Source organism: Zootoca vivipara, chromosome Z2 (assembly GCF_965207765.1).
Source record: "Zootoca vivipara chromosome Z2, rZooViv2.hap1.1, whole genome shotgun sequence".
In the NCBI taxonomy this organism is placed as follows: Eukaryota; Metazoa; Chordata; class Lepidosauria; order Squamata; family Lacertidae; genus Zootoca; species Zootoca vivipara.
In genome coordinates, this window is record NC_142585.1 from 4,125,803 (window position 1) to 4,147,432 (window position 21,630).

The window sequence follows — 21,630 nt, forward strand, 5'->3', positions numbered from 1 at the left end:
ATTTTTTTCGTTGTCTTGTTGGACTGTGTATGTGATAAAGGGGAGTCATCTTCTTTTATTCGTCCCTGTGTCAGTTTTAGCTTATTGGTTAATTTTTCTAGTAAGGCTGTTTCCCATACTATTATTCTGATATTTCTCAATGAAAAAATTGATTTAGCAAAAGGACCTGTTAACTGTGCAAGGGGTGTCTTCACCCAATAAATATAATTTTGTTTCCTGTGAGAGCAAATGGCAAGAACCTAATTTTAAAGAACTTGTATTTCATATTTTGTAAAAGGTAAAGGTAAAGGGTGTTAGGACTTTAAACCTGAGACGCTGGCAAATTAGCAAGGTCATGTGATTTAAGTCATTAAGTTGTTAAGATGCTCAGTATATATAGAGCGTTTGTTTTGTTTGCCTGTGGGGTGTGGAGCAGTCATGTCTGAAAGCTCTGGAGGTGTTTCTGTTATTTTTCTGCAATAAAGCTGTCTTCAAAAGTTGAGCTTTGGTGAGTCGTTTTCTGCTGCAAAGCTACAAGAATTCTACAGCAAGAAGAATCCAGCCGCTGTGCTTAATGCTCTGCAAAGAGAACTGTTTCTGGTCTGTATAGCGCAGCAAAAGCGTTTTTTACTGGACCAGTGCAGAAAACCTCTTTAAAGGGACCCCTGACCATTAGGTCCAGTCATGACCGACTCTGGGGTTGTGGCACTCATCATTGCGTTATTGGCTGAGGGAGCCAGCGTACAGCTTCCAGGTCATGTGGCCAGCATGACAAAGCCACTTCTGGCAAACCAGAGCAGCACATGGAAACGCCGTTTACCTTCCCGCTGTAGCGGTCCCTATTTATCTACTTGCATTTTGAGGTGCTTTCAAACTGCTGGGTTGGCAGGAGCTGGGACTGAGCAACGGGAGCTCACCCCGTCGCGGGGATTCGAACCGCCGACCTTTTGATCGGCAAGCCCTAGGCTCTGTGGTTTAACCCACAGCGCCACCCACGTCCCCTTTATATTTTGTACCACTTTGTATTTATTTATTGACTGCATTGTACATTTGGGAAATGCCTTTCGCTAAAAGCAATGCATACAGCTGTTCCTAAACCATGCATGAGCAGATTTCCAGCATGCAGAGTATACTTTTTGTGCAAGGACCTCGCTCACCCTTCACAAAATGGGGGCTTACAGGGTAGGAAGTGACAGCCTCCTCCACCCCCACACCCCCAGTGCACTCAATATGCTTTGGACCATAACTCACATACCGGTAATCTCTGACCATTGGCCATACTGCCTGGGGCTGGTGTGCATTGTTGTTCAAAAGACCTAGAAGGCACCAGGTGGAGGAAGGCTGATTGCATCCCATGAGTCACACCTGGGATGCCTGGATCAGCAATTTATCTTAGCATTGCCCCTTACATCTTGTTATTGTTTCGTCGTTTAGTCGTATCCGACTCTTCGCGACCCCATGGACCACCCCTACATCTTTGGCTGTATTAACAGAAGCACAGTGTCAAGATTGCAAGGAGCTGTGCTTCTACTCTATGCTGTGCTGGTCAGACCACATCTGGAACACATCTGGAGCACCGAATTCTGGGTGTCACATTTCAAGAAGGACACTGACAAACCAGAGTGCACCCAGAGGAGTGTAACTCCAGCTGAACTAGTCTAAAGTGCACAGAGAGCGACTTCCTGATCGGCGAGGAATCCTCGAGCTCTGAGGTTCCTGGCACTGTGGGGTAGGGGGAGCCGCAAGAGCGCCGCAGACCCCCAAAAAAACCCAGATTGAGCTTTCTGGGGACGGGAGAGTTTGGCTGCACCCAGAAATGACTCCTCTGCTGCCCGGTAAGCTCTTTTAAGAACCCTGAGAGCGAGCAGAGTGCAGAGTTGCAGGCGCCATTTTCCAGAAAATCGCTACCGTCACAGAGTGAAGCTCCAAGCCGGCAGCGGAGGAACAGTAGATCTTCAGATTTCCAATTCTTTGCTAATAGAATCCTTGCTGCTGCTGTGGCATACAAAAAAAAGTAACATCTTTCTTTGGCAATTCTTTCCTTGTAATTCCGAGTAAGAAAGCTTCTGGTTTCTTAACAAACGTGTTTTCAAACACTTTCTTCAGCTCATTATAAATCTTATCCCAGAAGCTCTTTACTCGGGGACAAGACCACTACATGTGGTAAAAGGTCCCTTCCGATTCTTTGCATTTCCAACAGGATTCTGGGTAGTTGCAGCTGTCAAATTCTGTCACCCCTCTCTGTTCATTAATAATGGTGTCCTGCTCTCCCCCCATATAATTTTTTATAACAACTTCATATTATTTTCCATAACCTTTCCCAATCTTCAATCATAATATTATGTCCTAAATCCTTTGCCCACTCAATCATTACTGATTTTGTTTGTTCATCTTTTGTATGCCATTCCAACAATAACTTATACATTCTTGAAAGATTTTTGACTTTTGGTTCTATTAATTCTGTTTCCAACTTTGATTTCTCAAATTGAAAACCACTTTTTTAAATCCATTTTATACCTTTCATTAATCTGGTGATACTGCAGCCAATCACTCAATTGGTTTTTCATCTGATCATATGGTTTCAACTTCATCTGATCGTTTACTTCTATCAATATATCCTTATATTTTAGCCATTTATCTTCCATATTCAACTTTTTCTTGACTTTTGACTCTAAAGGCGATATCCACCTGGGTGTTTTCCTCTCCAAAAGATCTTTATATCTAACCCAAACATTAAACAGTGATTTCCTTATAATATGGCATTTAAAACCTCTATGAACCTTGACCTTATCATACCATAAATAAGCATGCCAACCAAATGCGTTATCAAAGCCTTCCAAATCTAAAACATCAGTGTTATCAAGCATAAACCATTATTTCATCCAGCAAAATGCCGCAGCTTCTAAATATATCTTTAAGTCTGGCAGGGAGAAGCCTCCTCTTTCTTTAACATCAGTTAATAGTTTATATATAATTCTAGGTTTCTTTCCCTGCCAGATAAATCTTGATAGGACCTTCTGCCATTCTTTAAAACACCCAGATTTCTCTACAATAGGTAACGCTTGAAACAAAAATAGCATTTTTGGCAATACATTCATTTTTATCACTGAAATGCGACCTAGCAGAGAGAGAAAGAGCAATAATTATTGGGCTTTTCATAGGTGCATTTAGGCTTTTCTGTATGCAGAAGATTCATCTCTTTACCTCTTTAGTTCTGAGCATTGCCAGTTCTTCTGTGACAGGGGTATTTTGTGGCTCCCAGAGCAGTTTTTCTTGGCTATCCGACTATGGCTTTTGGTTCCCAATGATCCCCTGAAATAATGCATCCATCCTGACAGTTTATTTCCCCACTCCCAATAAACAAGGGTTCCTTCTAACTGGTAGGTCTGAAAACCATGCAGGCACCTTCTTGTTATCCTGAGCACCTGAAGTTGGCTTCTGCGTTACATTTTGAACGCAGTCAAGACTGGAAGATATGTTTATTCCTGATCCAGTGTGGTGTAGTGGTTAAGAGCAGTAGACTCGTAATCTGGGGAACCGGGTTCGCATCTCTGCTCCTCCACATGCAACTGCTGGGTGACCTTGGGCTAGTTACACTTCTCTGAAGTCTCTCAGCCCCACTCACCTCACAGAGTGTTTGTTGTGGGAGAGGAAGGGAAAGGAGAACGTTAGCCGCTTTGAGACTCCTTAGGGTAGTGATAAAGCGGCATATCAAATCCAAACTCTTCTTCTTCTTCTTCTGACTGTATGTCTTGTCTAATGTACTTACTTGTTCATAGATAGGTGTGGGTAGCAAAAGAGTTCCTGGAATGCTTCCAAGAAGGGATTTTTATTGGATTGTAAATCCAAACAAGTTCAGCGTCTTACAAGGTTGCTTCATGTGTTCCAAAATTGTGATTACCTTCTACCAGCTGATAATTAAACGGCCTATTTTCATTGGTATGCCATGCTGGAACACTGTTATATAAATATGTACTGTCACAGGCGCGGTAGCGGCTACTGTAGAGTAAAGACTCCTCACGACGTTGCCTTTTCATGCTTTTATTCAGTGCAAGCTATTTACAGTGCAGAGACAGTAGTATGTACATGTTGTCAGTGTGGGTCAGAACCTCCGAATGGAGATTCCTGCATTTTCCTCCAACAAAGTAGCCTGGGAACATTGAATCTCCGCCCCCGCCGCTTTTTGCGCAATTCCGGTGTTGGCGGGAGCGGTCTTCTGGTCGCGCTTTCCCTGCTTCCTACTTCCTCTCCTGAGCGGAGCAGTGGCTCTGCTACCCTACCTGAGCTGTGCCTTCTACTTCCTGATTCCCCGCTAGAGACATCCCCCTCCCCGCTCCCACTGGCGCTGGGAGAAGAGCTTGTGCTCAAGATGGGAGGGGGCTGTCTGTAGCTGCTCTCCCTCACATGTACAATTGCTATTAAGTTGCTAATAGGGAGGAAAGGAAGGAGAGAGGTCTAATTAAGGAGATAGGATACCTTCATCAGTTTCCTCCCTCTCCTCTCCGCTCTGCTTTTCACAAGCAGTAATTTGAAAAGGGCCCTATTAAAGTCATCGGTGGACAAGTTAATGCTCCATTTCCTAGAATATTGCTCTTTACTCTGAAGATGATAGTCCATCATAAGGGGAGCTAATTGCAGAAAACCCTCAGTCAAAAAAACCTCTGCTTTCCAGAGTTTGATGGGTCTGGACTTTCTCCCCCCACCCTTTTGTAAATCTTTTGCCTTCTTAGAGGGAAGCCGTTAAACTTACTGTGCTTCTTTTGTGCATTGTAGTGATTCACAGCAGTTCCTCCCTGTCCCCAAGTTTGGAAGAAGGTGTCAGTGGTTTGTCACTGCTGGTGCTTAAATAATATCACCCGTAGTCTGTTTTAATTTATTTATTTCCAGCGCAGGCAATGTTGTGCCTTCCAGATGGTGTACCAGCTGGCATTCAGGGGCTTTCTGTCTCTTGGCAGTGGAGGCAGAACACTGCAGTCAGGGTTGGTAGCCACTGATAGCTTTCTCTTCCTCCATGAATTTGTGCAATCCAAGCCATCCAAGATGGTGGTCATTTTGTGGGGCAGAGATCTCTTTCCAATTCTCACTCCAATAAAATGAGCAGAAAGGCAACACTTCTTGGAGCAGACAAAGTTGTTCACTCTCAAGCAGGAGGTGTGTGGGGGAGAGAGAATATTAATTGCTACCACCGGAAGTAAGCTAAAAACTTATCTTTTTTTATTAATTCATCTTTATTAGAAATTTTTCAAACAACAAGGACAAAATAGAAAACACAAAAAGAAAATACAAAATACAAAAAAGAAGAAAAAAGGGAAAAAAGAAGACAAAAAAACACCAAATACAAAAATACAAAAATGCAAAAAACAAAAATTCTTACTTATTACTTGGTAATAACTTCCCGACTTCCCCGCCCCCCCCTTCCCGAATCTACTCTACTCCCCATTCAGACAGCTTTCATAATATGCAAAGGAAGAAGAAAAAACAAGCCTCATCTAACATTACCAATCCACATCATAAATAATATAATGCTCAATACAAGAAAGAAAAATCATACGTGCACATATCTTACTCTAGTTAATCCCTTTTAGCCTCTAAATTCCCCCCCGAAAGTACCCCACTATGTTGCATTTCTAATACTCTAAAAAATTAAAATAAATGACAATCCCATCTAAGTCCCCCCTCCCTTCCCCGGAAAACATTTCCCTAGGAGTCCCGACCAGTCCCTTAAGACAATCCAGTTCAGACATTTTTATCCGTCCATCAATTACATAATCCCTAAATCTTTCATCCTACACCAACTCTTGTCCACTCCAGTCCCTGCTGTTTTCCCACCCTCCCATTCTGTTTCTGTTGTGTAAAATCTTTAACACATTCCCCATGCCAGTATTCATTTTTTGCAGTTCCCAATCCCACAACTTGCGCTCTGTATGGATTGTGCTTTCCTTCGTAAGCTAAAAACTTATCTGCTGGCAAACATGGGTCAATATATCTGTAATATGCAGCCAAGGAGTAAATAAACAGGATGGCAAAACAGCCCAATAAAAGTGAATCCTTCCACAAATTAATGTCACCAGCACTGATGCACTCCGCTCTGGGTGAGTGCCTAAAAGCCTCATTTCCACAACTGATGTTGGGAGGGACAGGGAACTAGGGGTGAAAACTGATTTAGGATAGAAAGACCAGCCAGCATACAGTAAATGACTGCTGGACTCCATGGCACATGGGACCCCTTAAGTAAGCTGCAAACCAAGCGACTGCCATCTTCTTATGGGGAAGACCCATCACTCAGCTGGCCTGCCCCATGTTCTGCAGGCAGAAGGCCCTGAATTCAGCCCCCGCTTAAAAGGATCAGGAAAGATTCTGGAAGGCAGCTGTCAACCACCCAGCCATCACCAACCTGGCAGCTTCCATAGAATCATAGAATCATAGAGTTGGAAGAGACCACAAGGGCCATCCAGTCCAACCCCCTGCCAAGCAGGAAACACCATCAAAGCATTCTTGACATATGCCTGTCAAGCCTCTGCTTAAAGACCTCCAAAGAAGGAGACTCCACCACACTCCTTGGGAGCAAATTCCACTGCCGAACAGCTCTTACTGTCAGGAAGTTCTTCCTAATGTTTAGGTGGAATCTTCTTTCTTGAAGTTTGAATCCATTGCTCCGTGTCTGCTTCTCTGGAGCAGCAGAAAACAACCTTTCACCCTCCTCTATATGACATCCTTTTATATATTTGAACATGGCTATCATATCACCCCTTCACCTTCTCTTCTCCAGGCTAAACATACCCAGCTCCCTAAGCCGTTCCTCATAAGGCATCGTTTCCAGGCCTTTGACCATTTTGGTTGCCCTCTTCTGGACACGTTCCAGTTTGTCAGTATCCTTCTTGAACTGTGGTGCCCAGAACTGGACACAGTACTCCAGGTGAGGTCTGACCAGAGCAGAATACAGTGGTACTATTACTTCCCTAAATCTAGATGCTATACTCCTATTGATGCAGCCCAGAATTGCATTGGCTTTTTTAGCTGCTGCATCACACTGCTGACTCATGTCAAGTTTGTGGTCTACCAAGACTCCTAGATCCTTTTCACATGTACTGCTCTCAAGCCAGGTTTCACCCATCCTGTATTTGTGCCTTTCATTTTTTCTGCCCAAGTGTAGTACCTTACATTTCTCCTTGTTAAAATACATCTTGTTTCCAGAAGTTGTTGGAAACAACAGGGCTGTTGGGAGCTGTAGCTAAAGAACATATGGAGGTTACAAGGTTGGCAGGCAAGTAATCCACCTCACTTGGTGGCACCATTCAGCCGCAGAGTTCCCAGTACATGCATCTGCCCAAATATTCTTCCTATGTTAACAGAGTGAAAATTAGTCATAACAAGGCCCCATCTGCACAAAATACATTTAAATCAGTATCATACCACTTGAAACAGTTGTGGCTTCCCCCAAGGAATTCAGGGCACTGTGGTTTGTTGTGGGTGCTGAGAATTGTCAGGAGACCCCTATTCCTGCCCCCTACCCCACCTAGAGCATCAATTTGCAGTTCCCTGGAAAGAGGCTGGGTTGTTAAACTGCTCTGGGAATTGTAGCTCAGTGATGAGAATGGAGCCTCCAGAGAACTCTGTGCCCTCAATGAGCTACACTTCCCAGGACTCTTTGGGGGAAATTGTGGTTGTTCTAAAGTGGCATGATACAGCTTCAAATGCATAATGCAGATGGAGCTCAAGTTACCAAGGGACTCCCTTGACTAGGGCAGGGCAAAGCATTCCCGACAGCACACTCTCATTGAAGGGCTTTGGGCCCAGCAAGTTTATTAATGGGTAGTAGAAAAGAAATTAAGAGATGAATAATAGAGCCCTTAAGAAGGGGAGCTAATTCATTTGGCTTCAATCAATACACATCATTCTGAAATCTGGTCAGCAGCCTGTGTGTGATTCTGCTGCCGTGGATTACTGCAAATCCTGCTTTTATTGCTATTAATCATTTTTAGTTCACTTTGTTTTATTGTGGGGATGTGGGATGTGGGAAAAGAAAAGGAGATATAAATGAATGATGCCCATTCTCTATAATCATTTGACCAGAAAGTATGTAATGCTATGTCTTGGCTACACACACACACACACACACACACTCCAAAAAGAGACAAGGAAGGTTACTTTTGGCTTCATTCTCTGCAGACCTGTTAACAAAGCAATTAGCCAGGTTCTAACCTAGTACTGTAGCTCCCTTGGGAGCAACTGCCAGTGGTAGCCGAGTCAGTGCAGCTAACATCAAGGATGCCCTAGGAATGACCCACTAACAATGCACAAGTTGCAGCCTGAAGAAGGAGATTTTTATGCAATTGGCAGGCAGATCTAGAGTTTGCAAAGGGCCACAACATTTTTCAGGTGGGGTTTATATGGGTTGCCATCTGTTGAAGAGCAAAAACGGGTTGCCAACTTCTACTTTTAACTATGGATCGCAATGATGACTCTCATTTTACATACCCGTGAAAAAGAGGACATGTCCTGGATAAAGAAGACATATGGCAACCCTAATCAGGGCTTAGCCACACTTATCTTTCGCCTCACTCTTTCCAGGGACAAGCCTACACTTCAAAGCTCTTTTGACCTGGAGTTTTCCTTGCAAAAAAATTGTTTAAAGCTGAAGTACAACGATCCACTGTTGGAGTTTTCTAAAGATTTCCATTTACTCCAATTCAGTTTTAAATAGCAGGTTTAAATGGGTGCTCAGACATGGGGCTTTAAAGTGTGGACCATGCCTGATAAGCGTGGAGGTAAGTATGGATCAGTCTTCAGTCAACGATGCTCCCACACCGCTATCACACCATGTCATCTGTATTCTGAAATGGTGCATTAGATCTCGGCAGTGGCTTACAATTTATGGCCTGTCCCTTCACTTAAGAACTGCAGAAAAGGTGAAAGTCACTCTTAAATAAATAGACAGTCCCTAAACCCAGGCTTAAGGGACCCAGGTGGCGCTGTGGGTTAAACCACTGAGCCTAGGGCTTGCTGATCAGAAGATCAGCGGTACGAATCCCTGTGACAGGGTGAGCTCCCGTTGCTTGGTCCCAGCTCCTCCCAACCTAGCAGTTCGAAAGCACGTCAAATGCAAGTAGATAAATAGGAACCGCTACAGCGGGAAGGTAAATGGCGTTTCCGTGTGCTGCTCTGGTTTGCCAGAAGCGGCTTTGTCATGCTGGCCACATGACCTGGAAGCTGTACCCCGGCTCCCTCGGCCAATAATGCGAGATGAGCGCGCAACCCCAGAGTTGGTCACGACTGGACCTAATGGGTCCCTTTACCTTTACCTTAAACCCAGGCTTACAATCCATAAGACAGAATACAAAAGGAAAGGGGGATCAGTAGGGGTGGGGGGAAGCAATGTCAGGCACCCATTCTTAAAAGCTACAGTTCTTAAACAAGGCAGACAAAGCAAGGGGCATCACTAGGGGACAGGTGAGGGGGGGGAGCCGAAAGGTGCAACTTCTGTCTCAACAGAACCAGTGGAATGGCCCTGCTTCCCTTCTCTCCCTCTGCCACAGCCTGATGTTTTCTCTTCTCCTTTTCAACATCAGAGTGTGAAATAGCTCTAACGGAAACATAACCAGGCATAAAAAAGTTAGTTATCCTCCTTGCCTCCATGAATGACAATTTAAAAATTGATTGAACACATCAGAGATAAAACAGGATGGAAGGCATGGTAAGAGGGTGTGAGAGAATTTGCTTTTACCCGCTTTGGCCACTTGGAGGGAATTCTGTCGAGGCAGCCACATGCTCACCCCTCATATCTTCACTATAGCCCCATCTGTTACTGTGGGAGTGAGACAGTCTCAGCAGTAATTTGCTAGTTTGTCTGCTGGGGACCATTCTATGCTGTAGATGCTGGCATTCCCTTTCTTCTGCAATTGCCATAACCTGCCCTGGGACCACTAGTGAAGAGCACATCTACACATCCAATTTATTTATGTCAAGCTCTTCCTCCCAGGGCAGCAAACAGTAAGTGATGAATCATAGAATCATAGAGTTGGAAGAGACCACAAGGGCCATCCAGTCCAACCCCCTGCCAAGCAGGAAACACCATCAAAGCATTCTTGACATATGCCTGTCAAGCCTCTGCTTAAAGACCTCCAAAGAAGGAGACTCCACCACACTCCTTGGGAGCAAATTCCACTGCCTAACAGCTCTTACTGTCAGGAAGTTCTTCCTAATGTTTAGGTGGAATCTTCTTTCTTGAAGTTTGAATCCATTGCTCCGTGTCCGCTTCTCTGGAGCAGCAGAAAACAACCTTTCACCCTCCTCTATATGACATCCTTTTATATATTTGAACATGGCTATCATATCACCCCTTAACCTTCTCTTCTCCAGGCTAAACATACCCAGCTCCCTAAGCCGTTCCTCATAAGGCATCGTTTCCAGGCCTTTGACCATTTTGGTTGCCCTCTTCTGGACACGTTCCAGTTTGTCAGTATCCTTCTTGAACTGTGGTGCCCAGAACTGGACACAGTACTCCAGGTGAGGATGACCAGAGCAGAATACAGTGGTACTATTACTTCCCTTGATCTAGATGCTATACTCCTATTGATGCAGCCCAGAATTGCATTGGCTTTTTTAGCTGCTGCATCACACTGTTGACTCATGTCAAGCTTGTGGTCTACCAAGACTCCTAGATCCTTTTCACATGTACTGCTCTCAAGCCAGGTGTCACCCATCCTGTATTTGTGCCTTTCATTTTTTTTGCCCAAGTGTAGTACCTTACATTTCTCCTTGTTAAAATTCATCTTGTTTGCTTTGGCCCAGTTGTCTAATCTGTTAAGGTCATTTTGAATTGTGATCCTGTCCTCTGGGTTTATTAGCCACCCCTCCCAATTTGGTGTCGTCTGCAAACTTGCTCAGGATGCCCTCAAGCCCATCATCCAAGTCATTGATAAAGATGTTGAATAAGACTGGGCCCAAGACAGAACCCTGTGGCACCCCACTAGTCACTACTCTCCAGGATGAAGAGGAGCCATTGATGAGCACCCTTTGTGGCTCAGGCACACTGCAGTCCCCGTGGGATCAGCACAGGGTAGTTGCTTCCCTCCCAGCTGCCCTCTGGTGGCTGGGGACAGTCGCAACAGCCCAGCACACTGGGAGCCAAGCCCTGGGCCGTGCTGATTTTGGGAGCAGTGCACCAGGCTCTGGGGCGCCTGGCCTTGGGCATCACCTTGGGCAGTGCACCCGCCCCCAAGGTAAGTGCCGTCCAGGGCACCCCACCCTCCCTGCCCCCCTTAGCTACAGGATCACCTGCTCTATCATCTGGAAAATCCACAGAACAGTCAGGAATTCACCAGTCTCTGGGAGTGGGCCATCATAAATGGTCCCTTGCCTTTGCAGGGGAGAATCATCGCTGCAATTCCAAACCTCACCATGAAGTGTTCTGACCGTGATAATGAGGTGATGGTTACCCCCTATTTCCAGGCCAATGTTGGACCAATGACCACCTGAGACAAACCCACTGTTGCCGGGGAGGCCATGAACTCCTGAGCGAGAGAACTGAGGCACCCTCAGCATGGATGTTGAAGTCACCTGCAGCCTTTTCTCTCCCAGATACTTCGGTGAAATTGGTGCTGTGAGTAACAAGTGAAATGCTGAACAGCTTTATCCCCAAGTGCTTTAATCACGGTTCTCCTCCAGTTATCCATTTGAATCTTTGCTTACCTTTAATGTACCAGTAAATTGTTCACGAGTTATTAATCCCAGAACAGAAAAGGCCATTTGTTTAAAATCACCTGCCCTTCCTCCTCCTAGCCCCCCTCCACCTGTCAGCTAGTTCCCTGCAGTTAGAATCATAGTTGGAAAAAACCACTAGGGCCATCCAGTCCAACCCCCTGCCAAGCAGGAAACACCATCAAAGCATTCCTGACAGATGGCTGTCAAGCCTCTGCTTAAAGACCTCCAAAGAAGGAGACTCCACCACAGTTCCTTGGCAGCAAATTCCACTGCCGAACAGCTCTTACTTTCAGGAAGTTCTTCCTAATGTTAAGGTGGAATCTTCTTTCTTGTGGTTTGAATCCATTGCTCTGTGTCCGCTTCTCTGGAGCAGCAGAAAACAACCTTTCTCCCTCCTATATATGGCATCCTTTAATATTTCGTTTCTGTGCGCTGCTCTGGTTCGCCAGAAGCAGCTTTGTCATGCTGGCCACATGACCCGGAAGCTGTCTGCAGACAAACGCTGGCTCCCTCGGCCTATAGAGCGAGATGAGCACCGCACCCCGGAGTCGGACACGACTGGACCTGATGGTCAGGGGCCCCTTTAATATATTTGAACATGGCTATCATATCACCCCTTAACCTTCTCTTCTCCAGGCTAAACATGCCCAGCTCCCTAAGCCGTTCCTCATAAGGCATCGTTTCCAGGCCTTTGACTATTTTGGTTGCCCTTTTGTAAGGCAGAAATCCTTCATCACACTTCATTCCTTTCAAACTGTGAGTTAAATCTTCTCTGCTCTTCCTCTTTCTCCTAGCCCCAAATAAAGCTCTCCAGGCCCTTTTTGCATTTTGCATCTACAGCAGCATTCTACCAACCCAAAGCTATTTCTCTGCCAAGCCCACGATACTCTATGTTTGACTCAGAGCAGCTTATAGCAGCATCTGGATTCTGAACAGTTCCTGCCAGCCATCCGCCAGCATGTCTAGTGGTCAGAATTGACCCATTCTCCTAAATCCATCAGTTACAGACTGCAAACTGAGTATTTCTTGCTTGCAAGTAATCTCATTTTTTTACAGAATTACAAGCCTGGTAGATGAAGGGAACACTGTGGATGTAGCCTATCTTGATTTCAGCAAGGCCTTTGACAAGGTGCCCCATGATATTCTTGTAAAGAAGCTGGTAAAATGTGGGCTAGACAATGCTACCATTCAGTGGATCTTTAACTGGCTGACTGACCGAACCCAAAGGGTGCTCATCAATGGCTCCTTCTCCTCCTGGAGAGTAGTGACTAGTGGGGTGCCACAGGGTTCTGTCTTGGGCCCAATCTTATTCAACATCTTTATCAATGCCTTGGATGATGGGCTTGAGGGCATCCTGATCAAGTTTGCAGATGACACCAAATTGGGAGGGGTGGTTAATATCCCAGAGGACAGGATCACACTTCAAAATGACCTTAACAGATTAGACAACTGGGCCAAAGCAAACAAGATGAATTTTAACAAGGAGTAATGTAAAGTACTACACTTGGGCAAAAAAAATGAAAGGCACAAATACAGGATGGGTGACACCTGGCTTGAGAGCAGTACATGTGAAAAGGATCTAGGAGTCTTGGTAGACCACAAACTTGACATGAGTCAGCAGTGTGATGCAGCAGCTAAAAAAGCCAATGCAATTCTGGGCTGCATCAATAGGAGTATAGCATCTAGATCAAGGGAAGTAATAGTACCACTGTATTCTGCTCTGGTCAGACCTCACCTGGAGTACTGTGTCCAGTTCTGGGCACCACAGTTCAAGAAAGATACTGACAAGCTGGAACGTGTCCAGATGAGGGCAACCAAAATGGTCAAAGGCCTCGAACCGATGCCTTACAAGGAACGGCTTAGGGAGCTGGGTATGTTTAGCCTGGAGAAGAGAAGGTTAAGGGGTGATATGATAGCCATGTTCAAATATATAAAAGGATGTCATATAGAGGAGGGAGGAAGATTTTTTTCTGCTGCTCCAGAGAAGCGGACACGGAGCAATGGATTCAAACTTCAAGAAAGAAGATTCTACCTAAACATTAGGAAGAACTTCCTGACAGTAAGAGTTGTTCGGCAGTGGAATTTGCTACCAAGGAGTGTGGTGGAGTCTCCTTCTTTGGAGGTCTTTAAGCAGAGGCTTGACAGGCATATGTCAAGAATGCTTTGATGGTGTTTCCTGCTTGGCAGGGGGTTGGACTGGATGGCCCTTGTGGTCTCTTCCAACTCTATGATTCTATGATTCTAAGTACTCATGGGACTTCCTGGGAATGCAATGGGGAAGAAGAACAAACAGCACAGATAATTAATTCTGACAACACATTGCTCAACTGGAAGGGAGGTCATTCTAAAGCACTCAGGCTAAGCCAAATATTGTTATAGGGATGCACAAATTTTAAAATATGGATCCGATAACCATCAATCTCATTTAGATGCCTATTTGGCCATATGGACAAACTGCATCAAGATATATATTTCAGAATTGGTGTATTATTTTTATTGTTGACATGAGCTGCCAATGTTTCTTTCCATTTTCTTGTTATTATACTGATGAAATTTTTAAAAAAGAAATCTATAGGTTGTATCCAATGGAGCAGTAAGTTAAAGTCATTTAGTGGGACAGTTGACATGCATCACGCACAGGGTTACATCCCAGGGATTGCACACAAAGTTGTGGGTATAGCCAGAACAACCCCACATAACCATCCCCACCTTTCTGAAGCTGACATTCCAAGCAAGCTTTGTTCTGTGCCTTGCTAGCCAGGCTCTGTGAACCTCTCAGACCCCAGTAAGCAAGTCTGAGAGCTTATAAGCTCTCCACCTTGTGTGCATTTAATTTGGGTGATTTCAGCTGGCTGGCTGCGTAAAGCTGCAATCTCACAAGTTGCAAGTCAACTGCACATTCATTCCAAAGGTGAAATGTTTTGTGCCAGCAGAAAGTTGTTGCACAAATGAACGAGCAAACAGATCACTCATAACATTGTTGCACAACAGAGTGCACCTCAATTGCCTGGGCAACGAGTGTCCACTAGCACAACTGTTGCACTGGATTCCTCTGTTGTGCAATATTCAAACTCATCCATCCTCTAGTGCAAAAGTCCTTGTGCCAATGAATAGAGAACACTTGATCCAGCCCCATGTTGTTGTAGGAGAGTTAGCCATCATCAAGACCCCCACACCCCCAGGCTGGTCAATGCAAAGTGAATTTCAAGGAGAGGGAAAGGAAGCCTCTCTCATTTACACTGGTCATCAGCAGCATTTAAACATCACTGGCAAGGCTGGTCTTCAAGGAAATCTGACAACTGTTCTGCTGAAAAAACTTTCTGGTAGGGTTCCAGGAGGCTTGAGTGAAGCCTCATTCGAGGACAGGATCACACTTCAAAATGACCTTAACAGATTAGACAATGTTAAAAGGGAGAAATGTAAAGTACTACACTTGGGCAAAAAAAAAAAAAATGAAAGGCACAAATACAGGATGGGAGACACCTGGCTTGAGAGCAGTACATGTGAAAAGGACCTAGGAGTCTTGGTAGACCACAAACTTGACATGAGTCAACAGTGTGATGCAGCAGCTAAAAAAGCCAATGCAATTCTGGGCTGCATCAATAGGAGTATAGCATCTACATCAAGGGAAGTAATAGTACCACTGTATTCTGCTCTGGTCAGACCTCACCTGGAGAACTGTGTCCAGTTCTGGGCACCACAGTTCAAGAAGGATACTGACAAGCTGGAATGTGTCCAGAAGAGGGCAACCAAAATGGTCAAAGGCCTGGAAATAATGCCTTATGACAGGGGTGTCAAACTCAAATTCATCGGGGGCCGCATCAGCAGTTTGGTCAACCTCAAAGGGCCGGTTGTATCTGTAGGACTATGTGTCCACTCTTTATTATCATAAATTATTGTCACTGCATTCAATTATTACTGTTTTTTGTAATAATGTAAGTAATAACTAGCTCTGAAAGCAGAAACATAGTCAGAATAATGGCAAGTAGATATTCAAATGTACAATCATTGTACAATTTATTGAAAAATGATTTTTGGTAACTGCACTGGGTGGTGGAGGCTCGCTAGGGTTTCATGCAGGAGCTTTGCAGAGCTACTGGTACCTGGAGATGCTGGGGTCCTTCTGCATGCAGGACAGATGTTCTGCCAGTGAGCCACCACCCTTCACCAAAGGGACTGGCTGAGGTTGACTCACTGGAGCTGCTCTCCTGGTTCCAGGGTTTAAGGGCCAGAAGTATAAAGCAGCATCCTATGTTTCTGAGGAGAGGGAGAGGGAGGGGAGGGGAGGGGAGGGAGGAAGGAAGAAAAGAGGGGAGAGAAAGAAGAGTAGGAAAGAAGGGAGGGAATAAAGAAGGAAAGAAAAAGAAAGAGGGAGAGAAGACAGAAAGGGAGAAAGAAGGAAGGAAGTAGAGAGGGAAAGAAAGAATAAGAATGAGGGAGAGGAAGAAAGATGGGAAGGAAGGAAGGAAGGAAGGAAGGAAGGAAGGAAGGAAGGAAGGAAGGAAGGAAAGAAAGAGGGAGTGGGAGGGAGAGAGGAAGGAAGGAAAGAGGGGAGAGAAAGAAGAGTAGGAAAGAAGGAAGGGAATAAAGAAGGAAGGAAAAAGAAAGAGGGAGAGAAGACGGAAAGGGAGAAAGAAGGAAGGAAGTAGAGAGGGAAAGAAAGAATAAGAATGAGGGAGAGGAAGAAAGATGGGAAGGACGGAAGGAAGGAAGGAAGGAAGGAAGAAAGAAAAGAGGGAGCAGGAGGGAGAGAGGAAGGAAAGAGGGGAGAGAAAGAAGAGTAGGAAAGAAGGAAGGGAATAAAGAAGGAAAGAAAAAGAAAGAGGGAGAGAAGACGGAAAGGGAGAAAGAAGGAAGGAAGTAGAGAGGGAAAGAAAGAATAAGAACGAGAGAAAGGAAGGAAGAAAGGGAAGGGGGGGTCGCCACCTTGATTCAGCGCCAGAAAAGAGCGCGAAGGGACCCAGGGGCAAAAAGCATTTCCCGTGCAGCGTGAGGCAGCGGGTGTCCGTTTTAGGAGATGTGCGTAAAGCCTCAGAGTTGCACGTTCATGAGGCTGAGCCGCTGCTGAGCTCACGTTCATGAGGCTGAGCCGCGGCAGGAGGAGGAGGTGGTGGAGGTGAGGCAAGAGGAGGAGGCGGCTTGCCGGGTCGGTGCCCGGCAGCGCCGTACGGAGAGTCCTGAGCCTCTGGGACGCAGCAGTGCTCTGTAGCACTTTGAATCCTCTTCCTCCTCCACGCGGCGCTGCTGGGTGCTTTGTCTGTGCTTCAGCAGCAGCAGCCGCCGTTTCCAGGCGCCGAGCCGTGGCAGGAGGAGGAGGATTCAAAGTGCTACAGAACACTGCTGCGTCGCAGAGGCTCGGGACTCTCCGTGCGGCGCTGCTGGGCGCTGACCTGGCAAGCTGCCTCCTCCTTCTCCTGCTGTGGCTCAGGGCGCTCCACGCAGCGCTGCTCCGGCCGCCTTTCTACCCCCCCCCTCAGGCCCCAGCTGTTTGTCGGCGCTTTGTCGGCTGGGTCCCGCTGGCTGGGGCGCTCGGCGGGCCACATGACAAGGTCTGGCGGGCCGGATTTGGCCCCCGGGCCTTGTGTTTGACACCCGTGCCTTATGAGGAACGGCTTAGGGAGCTGGGTATGTTTATCCTGGAGAAGAGAAGGTTAAGGGGTGATATGATAGCCATGTTCAAATATATGAAAGGATGTCATATAGAGGAGGGAGAAAGGTTGTTTTCTGCTGCTCCAGAGAAGCGGACACGGAGTAATGGATTCAAACTACAAGAAAGAAGATTCCAGCTAAACATTAGGAAGAACTTCCTGACAGTAAGAGCTGTTCAGCAGTGGAATTTGCTCCCAAGGAGTGTGGTGGAGTCTCCTTCTTTAGAGGTCTAAGCAGAGGCTTGACAGCCATATGTCAAGAATGCTTTGATGGTGTTTCCTGCTTGGCAGGGGGTTGGACTGGATGGCCCTTGTGGTCTCTTCCAACTCTACGATTCTATGATTCTATTCTATGATTCTATGAGTGAGGAGGGACCCTCCCATTCTTCTCATGTACACTTGTGTCTGCTCCTTCCTCCAGAGCATGAGGTTCAGTGGGGGGCATTTTCTGAAGATATACTGGGGAGGAATCAGAATGCAGTTTTTTTGCAATACCTTTTTTTTGCAATCTGATGTTATCTTCATTTACAATTACAAGAAACTGCCTCTGAAGATGGTTTGGAAACTTCAGATGGTGCAAAAATTTAGCAGCCAGGTTACTCACTGGGGCAGGATAGTTTGAACATATAATGTGAATCCTGGCCCATCTGCACTGACTGCCAAATAGTTTCTGGACCCAGTTCAAAGTGCTGAACCTTAAACAGCTCAGGACTACAATTCCTCAAGGACTGCCTCCCCCCATATTGATCTTCCTGGACCCTGAGATCATCTTCTGAGGCCCTTCTTCGTGTGCCCTCTCTCCATGAGAGGTCTGGAGAGCGGCAACATGAGAACGGGCCTTTTCTGCAGTGGCTCCTTGTTTGTGCAATGCTCTCCCCAGGGAGGCTCACCTGGGGCCTTCATTACATCCCGCAGTGATGGTGAACCTATGACAGGCGTGTCAGATGTGACACACAGAGCCCTCACTGCTGGCACGCGGCCCATCGGCCCATTCGCGCTGTTGTTGTTGTCCCCCCCCATTTGTTCTCCCGCTCCTCATCACGCTACAGCTTGTCTCCGCTGTTAAAACCTGTTGTCTCCGCTCTTAAAACCCAGATCCTTTTTTGTTGTTGTTGTTGCTGGTAGCCAGAGATTGTTTTAACCCTTTCTGTGCTGTTTTTTCTGGCGCTTTGGCAGACGATGATTGGGTGTAACAGCGTTCATTTTTTAACCAGTTCTGTGCTGGTTTTTTTGGCGCTTTGGCAGACTATGTTGGTGCTGCGTGTTAGTTCCAGCGAAGGTATTATGCCTCATTTATTTCTGTTCTCCCCCCCCCAAAGCGCAGCAGCTTTGGGGCACCCCACAAAAAACCTCCAAAACTTTGGTCAGCAGCTCCCCCCCAAAAAGCTCAACAACTCTGGGCACTTTGTGATAAATAAGGGGTTTTAGGTTTGGTTTGCTTAAATAATTAGTTTTTTCTTTATTAAATACAGTTATATATTACAAGTATACATTTTTGTTATTTAAACTATAAATATCATGAAATTATGTTTTTTTCTTGAAGTGACACACCACCCGAGTTATGCTCGGTTTTTTGGCGAAATTTGACACACCAAGCTCAAAAGGTTGCCCATCACTGCCATACTGTATTTTTAGTTGTCAGGCAAAAGCATTCCTCTTCTCCCAGGCCTCATAAACTGTGGGAGGGTTGTATTGTTGCGTTTACTATATTATGCATTTTGTGTTTTTATACTGTAAACCACCCTTCGCTCCTCACTATTTAATATAAAAACAAAAACCATCTAGAAGGCAGTTGGTTTCTATGTGTAAATGTGGCCAACATCATTGCAGTTCTATATTACACCCAAATACTTCCTTTTCATGTTTTAAATCCTAATTTAATTTTTTGTTTGTTTGTTTGTTTGTTTATCATTTCCCCTTCCTTCACCCCAAGGTACTAGGGCAGGTGACAAGAATTAAAACACAGTATCAGAAAACAGTCCAAAGCAATGTGAAACAAGGTGGGCCCTGAAAATAGGGTAAAGGGGCACATCTTCAGCCTCTGCAGGGAGGAAGAGACTCAGGGGGTACTATGCAGTCAGTAGCGAGGAAGGGGGGAAAGGACAGGCGAGAGTATCCGCCTGCATCTCCTTATCCTCCCCTCCCACAACTGCATGTTTAATTAGGGTTTAAAATGGCCACCCACTTTGACAGTGGCAGATTTTCCCAGGTGCATCCAACCCAAGAATGCCTCAAACCCATTCCAAGCAAACCCCGGATCAGCCTGATTTGGGATCTGGGATTTTCCTCAGCTGTTGCTAAGCTCTATTGCACATGTTCACACGTAGCTGCTTCTGCATATGTTTCTTTCCGCTCACCCCTCTCAAAGAAATAAAGAAATAATAGAAACATGAGAAGAGCCTGCTGGATCAGGCCAGTGGCATGCCTGGCTCAGTATCCTGCTCTCCCGATGGCCAGCCAGATGCCCCAACGGGAAACCAGCAAGCTGGCCCTAAGCTCCCCTCCTGCAGGTTCTAGTTACTGGTATTCAGAAGCAGAACTGCTTCCCACTGTAGAGCAAATGGTCTGTAAAAACTGGAAGGAGAACTCACCGTCACTGACAGCTTCCCAGCATTCTTCTGCATGTACGTGATGGCATCTTGTATCAAGGAGAAGAGACTGAGAAGCACATGCTCCATGTTGTAGATGCCCCTCATGCCTCTCGTCAGCCCTTCCAGAGAACGGAGGTACTCCTGCCAATAGCTATCTATCTCCACCACGCTGGCCAGGCACCCCTGCAGCACAGAGCCACAGAACCCAGCACATGGCTGCACCATCATAAGGTCTTGGCAATGGGCACAGTACCACATCTTCAGCAGGGCCCTCCCACAGTCCTTGCTGAACTTCAAGTGGTCAGTGGTGTTCACCACCTCAATGCCAAGGTTGAGCGCCTGGAGGAAGACTCGCGTCACCTGGAGAGACTTGGACACCTGTGTCATCATGATTTTGGGAAAGTTCCCAAACACCTTCAGGTCTCGCTGAGCAAGTCGGAGGCACTCGGTCATTTCCAGTGAAGGATCCAGTGAGCCCGGCTTCATCAGGCGCGGGTAGACCAATGGGAACAAGCTGTCAAAGAATTCATTTATCATGTCATTGACGTTGATGTCTGAGCCCAGGATGTACAAGGATATGTCTGTAAAAAACTCCCCCACCAATTTAGAAGCTCTGGCAGCTATATTGCGATAATAGTTTCTGAACATGGAGTTGGTGTAGTTTCTCGCATGCCGCACTACAATTTCAAAGGCTTCTGGAAAAAAAAGAAAGAAAGGAGGAGGGGTCAGTGAATCCTGTTTCCAGAAAGCAGAAACAGGGGAGTCTTCTTCTATGTGGGTCTTCTTCTACGAGGAGGGTCTTTAAACCAGTTTCAGGCAATGTATAGATACATCTCCCATGCCTTCTGAAGGCACATCCACAGAACCACACAAGGAGAAAAAGAAGTCCAAACTGAAAACGATTAAAGGGGAGTGGTTACATCACGGAGTGAAAAGGGCATCTTAAACCATGACTCCCTCTCACCCTGAAGGCAATTAGAAGCACAGTCTGCTTTAATTAAATCATTTGCTTTAAACTGTGCCACGCCCCCCCCACCATACCTGCCAAGTCTCCTGCTGAAAAATGTGGGATCAGCAGCAGTGCGGCACCGGACGTTGCGTAGAAGCATGCGGCCACCACCAAGATGGCCGCTGAGCATGCGTAGAAGTGACTTCCAGTGCTGCTCTGCCCTATTTCCGGTGCCCACATATGGTCAGAGCAGCACCCAAAATGTAGGCTCAATGGCAGGTAGGAAATCCGGGGAGGGGGGTTTTCCGGGATTTTTCTCCATTCGGGAGAACAGTGGGAAACGGATTAAAATCCGGGAGTTTCCCATGAAAAACGGGATACTTGACAGCTAAGGGCTATGCACTGTAGAAGCTGAAAACTCCCAAATAACACCACACTGCATGACTGGTTTTTGACTCTTTCTCAGACCAGCAGAGAACCGCTGGAACGGGAATGCGGCAGTCCCACTACAGCAGCACAGCCTCAAAGGATTGGCAAAAATAATTCAGAATGAGAAGAAAAGTCACTTGATGCAACAGTGTTAGCCCGTCTGGAAGGAGTTGCCCCAAGATTGGGCAAAAACCTCACATCCGAATGTATTCAAACAGTTGAAGGTGTTGTGATAGCAGCAAACAAAGCTATGGAGCTCAGGCTGAAAAACTGGCCTGCAATCAAATGAATCAAAATAATGCAGGCAGACATCAAATTAATGTTGAGAAAT

General features: G+C 45.9%; 1 protein-coding gene across 1 annotated transcript in view; it reads right to left on the reverse strand.

Annotated features, from left to right (window-relative positions):
* The window catches only part of GPC3 (glypican 3), a 196,185-nt gene that overhangs the window by 95,758 nt on the left and 78,797 nt on the right, over nt 1–21,630 (reverse strand). The window contains exon 3 of the mRNA XM_088665404.1: nt 19,922–20,616. Within this exon, the coding sequence (XP_088521530.1) occupies nt 19,922–20,616 (695 nt within the window). The remainder of the gene's footprint in view (nt 1–19,921; nt 20,617–21,630) is intronic.